Consider the following 5,000-nt stretch of genomic DNA (forward strand, 5'->3'; position numbering starts at 1 on the left):
AGACTTTTGTATTCGTCTGGGTGGTGCGCTGCTTACCTGTTGTCCCTTTGTAGCAAGGTTTGGCAATAAGGGAGCGGCCCAACACAGAGCTCCGATCCTCTAGGGCACTGGAGAACGCAACCAGTCTGCCACTAGAGGGGGTCGAGTCTAGGACTCTCTTTTCCTCACCTCTCTCTCACCATCATCGCACTCCTCATCTCTCACCCGACCACATCACCCCCTCACCTGACCCATACAACGAAAATGACCAAGATAAAAATTAAAACTCTTGGTGGTCCCACACAGAAAAAGCGTGAGACCCTAGCCAATGCACGTTTCAAAGCAGAAATCAGAGTACTTCGGTACTTCACCATCCATGACGGCTACCTGGCTTTAATAGAGGACGACAACCATGCCGAGAAGCTCTTCTCGAAGGATGTCGTCCAGACCCTGGAAAAACTTGGCTTCTCCCCGGTAATCCAATGACATGAAGGCTAAGCTAACGCTCGTCTTCAAAAAACTAGACCGACAAGTCGTTAACGAGTCGGAACTTGATATTGAGGAAGAAATCTCGTCTTCCTTCCCGGGAGCCCAAGTAGAAGACATCTACATCATGAAAGCAAACTATATTATCAAAGTCAGATTTTCTGACCACGCCACAGCCAAACGAACTAAAGAGAAGGGGATATACCTCTTCAAGGTATTTGTTGCCCCCTGGCAAATAGAATTTGAGAGGTTCACACCTGTCAAACAATGCATGAACTGCTTTGGTTATGGGCACCTGAAAACCCACTGCAAAGCAGAGAAAAGAACGCGATGCACTGAGTGCGGTTCCAACGCCCACTCCTTTAGGGACTGTAGGAGTTCCGTTAAAAAATGCCTAAACTGCGGCGGTGCCCACCGAACTTTTGCTAACAACTGTCCCTCCAGAAAAGAGGCTATGAAAATCTCCCAGGAGAAAGTCAAGGAGAAGGAGAAAGAAAAAGAAACCAAGCCATACAGGGCCGTGGCCCAAAAGGCCTGGAAACCGCTCGTTAACCAGGTCCGCCAGGAGATTAACCATAAAAAATCTGAACCCTCCATCCACCTGGCCCTCCCTAACGATCTCTCCAGGGAGATTCTCATAGTCCTCCTTCATGCGCACATGCAAAATATCATTGCCTCTGAAAAGGGGTTCAGATACCATGCAAAAGCAGCACTGGAGGCAAACAACCTTCCAGCCCTAGACCTCGGGGAATCTGACTCTTGAGGCATCCTGAAGGTGATACAACCCCCTAGCCAGACTGCTCAGGCCCAGCCTGAACAATCACAGCCCCAGGCACCGAAGCCTCAGCCTGCACAGGCCCAGGCAGCGGAGCCTCAACCTGCACAAGCTCAGCCCACCGAGCCCCTGCCCCAGTCACTGGAACCTCAGTTTGCTGAGACCCAGACACCGGAGCCCCAGGGCGCTGTTACCAAGGCTCGTCACTTTGCCCGCCTCGGCCCGCCTAGTGGTCGTGGGATCAGCGCCGACGAACTATACACGGAGAGATTCCAAGGACGGAACATCTTACAAACTTGCTACTTGCCTGTGATTATGGGAGTGCACTCGTGCAATTGCATAAGGTAGACACGCGAACCAGAGGACGAGCAGGATGGAGATGTTCTACGGAAAAAGGGAGAAAAAAAAGAAAATGCTCCCCCCCCCCAAAAAAAAAAATGTCACTATGTTTTCTTATGTTCGCATTCACACATTACAACCCTTACCCTACGTTTGCTTGTTTTTGTTCTGTTTGTGTTCCCGCTACATTCCGTTATTTACTTCCATTATTTAATTACCATTTTCTTTGGCAATAATCTTTGTTTCTTTGTTTGTTTTTGTCTGCTGTTTTTTTTGTTGTTGTCTTTGTTCCTTATATGTTATGTTATCACCATTTTCATCACAGTTGCCTATGTTTATCTATGTAACATGCTCCCTTTTCGTTCCCAACCATTTTGCAATAGCCAGACCTAGTTGTCAAGAAATCACTCCCGACGATTTATACTATAATACACCACTTTATTCTTCTATCAACTATCACTCAAATCACCCCATCCCACGTCACATCTCACCCATCCCCCTCGGTCCCTATCTAGATCTCTTTCCCCTTGTTCACCCATTACCCCTCGTTTTATGTAACATATTTCTCATTCTGTCACTCGAGTCCCCCAACCTCTTTTTCTTTTCTCTTGTTCTTGTTCTTTTCTCTTGTTCTTAGCAATAAAAAAAATACAAAACTAAAATAAATTCAAAACAAAATATAAATTAAAAAGTAACAAAATAAAATAAAAAATGAAGTTGTTTAACCACATTCATTTTAGTTATAAGTTAAACTTATAACTAAAATTAAATAAATACAAAAAAAATATATATATATAATAAAACCAATAAAAATTAAGTCTTTTTTAATTCCATTCACTTTAGTTAGAATTAAGCTTAGCTTATATTGTTCATTGATCACACCTTTCTCCTTATTAATCTAGTTATTAAGAAACAAAATAAAAAAAATCATAAAACGTAAAGATAGAAAAAAAGTATATAAACAAAAATAGATATATATATAATTATATATATATTCATTATAAAAAAGAGGTGTTTACTTCAATTAAACTATAACGTAATCAACACTCACTTCCTCTCGCCAGTAACAGAGAATTAAAATCAATCACTTACCTCCCCCCCCCCCCGAAACTCCAGACATGAAAGAGAAATATAAATGTACTATATACCTACTATGCAAAGGGGTTTCCGCCCCCCTACTTTTCCAATCTCCAACTTCTGAAATTTCACCACTTAGCTTCTCCCCCCCCTTCGATTTCTTCACCTCTTTACTTCATTATTTTTGCTTATTATATCTTCAAATACAAGAGATGTATTTGACCGTTTCGATTGAATCTTCTTCAGAAATACATGTATTTCTGACGAAGATACAATCGAAATCGGTCAAATACATCTCTTGTATTGTGAAGATATTCATTCTCATTCATACCTTTATACATTTGTCAATATGAAGACGGTTCGTATTAGGGTATGGTATACCCCCTAACACACCTCTGAACTTAAAAGCTACAGACCTTATAAACCTGCATCCTTGTATCCTTAAATCTGACTAAAATATATCTCAGTAAAACCAGTTAATACTTTATTATATTCATGTTCAAAATTAGATGTGAATGTTATGAGGAAGAGTCTGGTTAATCCTTTGCACATATCTAAAAATGAAAATGGTAAGATATTGCATTTCTATTTGTAGACAGGGATAGATTGATCTCTTTACTTCTTTGCATACTATGGTGATGATAATAATGTTAATAATAATGTTAATCATAAAGATAACAAGGGTAGGTTTCCATCGACTCATGAGATTTTGTGAGATTTTGATAAATGTTGATAAAAACGACGCGAGAGCGAGCGAGAGTTTACATGCTATTGCGTAGCGACCGTAGCGACTGCCTTGCGAACATCCTGTCGCTCATGAGAGCTAATAGAGCGCGTTGCTACTCATGATACCTTCTTTCGACCTTCAAGTGAGTGTGAGCGAGTGAGCAACATTTTAGGCTTTTCGGTGGTCGCAACGCGCTCTCTCGTGGATGGAAACCTAGCTTAACGACAACAACAGCAACAATAATGATAATTATTATTATCATTATTATTAGTGGTAGTAGTATTAGTATTATTATAATTATTATAACCATAATGCTAATAATAGTAATGATAATAATAATAATAACCATAACAATAATAATATTAATTATGATAAAAGATGTTATTAATAATAATGTAATAATAATAATAATTCCAATAATAATGATAATAATAATAATAATAATAATAAATATAATAATCATAATTATGATTATAATAATAACCAAAATAATGATTAAAACAACAACCATAACAATAATAATGATAATGATGTTAATAAAAATAATAACAATGGTGATGATACTAATAATAACGAATAAGGATAATAGCAATAACAATTATAATAATAACAATAACACTAATAAGAATAAATACGCAACACATTCTAGGGTGAGCCACGCCGAGAAGATGGGCGTGGCCATCATAGGAGGGGGCGTGTCCGGACTGACGGCGGCCAAAACGCTGCTGGAAAACGACGTAACAGACTTGCTCATTCTGGAGGCCAAGGAGAGGCTGGGTGGGCGTGTCTTCACCGTCAGGGAAGGTGGGCCACGGAGATTAATTACGGAGAGAAGGAAATCATGATTAAAATGTTGAAATTCTTGATATCATCTCCGGTTGCTTCTTTGTGCCGTGTTATGTAGGTTTATGTTTTTAATGGTGTATATATATCAGTATATATATATATATATATATATATATATATATATATATATATATATATTGTAAATCTAACATACACTCAAAGATACACTCATGTATACAATATGTGCGCATGTAGGTGCCTCTGTGCATCCAGGTGGGTTTGTATACGGACACGCATACAAACACACACCCACACAACCCCCCCCCCACACGCACACACTCAACCCCCTCCCCCCACACACTCCCCCCCTTCCCCCACACACTCACCCCCACCCACACACACACTCAACCCTCCCCCCACACATACACCCCCTCCCTCCCATTCCACCCATACACAAACACCCCCCCCCCCATTTCACCCATACACAAACAATCCCCCCCCCCCCATTCCACCCACACACAAACACAGACAATCACAAAGCATCGAACAGGCCACAAATAACCCAACCATTTTATTAGGAAACGTTGTGGTAGAGGCAGGCGCAGAGTGGATTCACGGAGACGAGAGCAACCCATTATATAGGCTGGCGCAGGAGTTGAATGCACTCGCCCCACCCCCGCCCGAGGAATGGGGTAAGTAGGCCTACCTCTTATGGTTGAATGGGGGTAAGTAGGCCTACCTCTTTTGGTTGAATGGGGGTAAGTAGGTCTACCTCTTTTGGTTGAATGGGGTAAGTAGGCCTACCTCTTTCCTGGGAAATGGGGCAAGTAG

At 40.9% G+C, this 5,000-nt stretch overlaps 1 protein-coding gene across 2 annotated transcripts in view; it reads left to right on the forward strand.

Annotated features, from left to right (window-relative positions):
• LOC119574166 (peroxisomal N(1)-acetyl-spermine/spermidine oxidase-like) overlaps positions 1-5,000 on the forward strand; it is a 12,980-nt gene that overhangs the window by 2,464 nt on the left and 5,516 nt on the right. For both annotated transcript variants that reach the window (XM_037921259.1, XM_037921258.1), the window contains exons 3-4: positions 4,033-4,187; positions 4,748-4,861. In XM_037921259.1, coding sequence (XP_037777187.1) covers positions 4,033-4,187; positions 4,748-4,861 — 269 coding nt within the window. The remainder of the gene's footprint in view (positions 1-4,032; positions 4,188-4,747; positions 4,862-5,000) is intronic.

Source organism: Penaeus monodon, chromosome 6 (assembly GCF_015228065.2).
Source record: "Penaeus monodon isolate SGIC_2016 chromosome 6, NSTDA_Pmon_1, whole genome shotgun sequence".
In the NCBI taxonomy this organism is placed as follows: Eukaryota; Metazoa; Arthropoda; class Malacostraca; order Decapoda; family Penaeidae; genus Penaeus; species Penaeus monodon.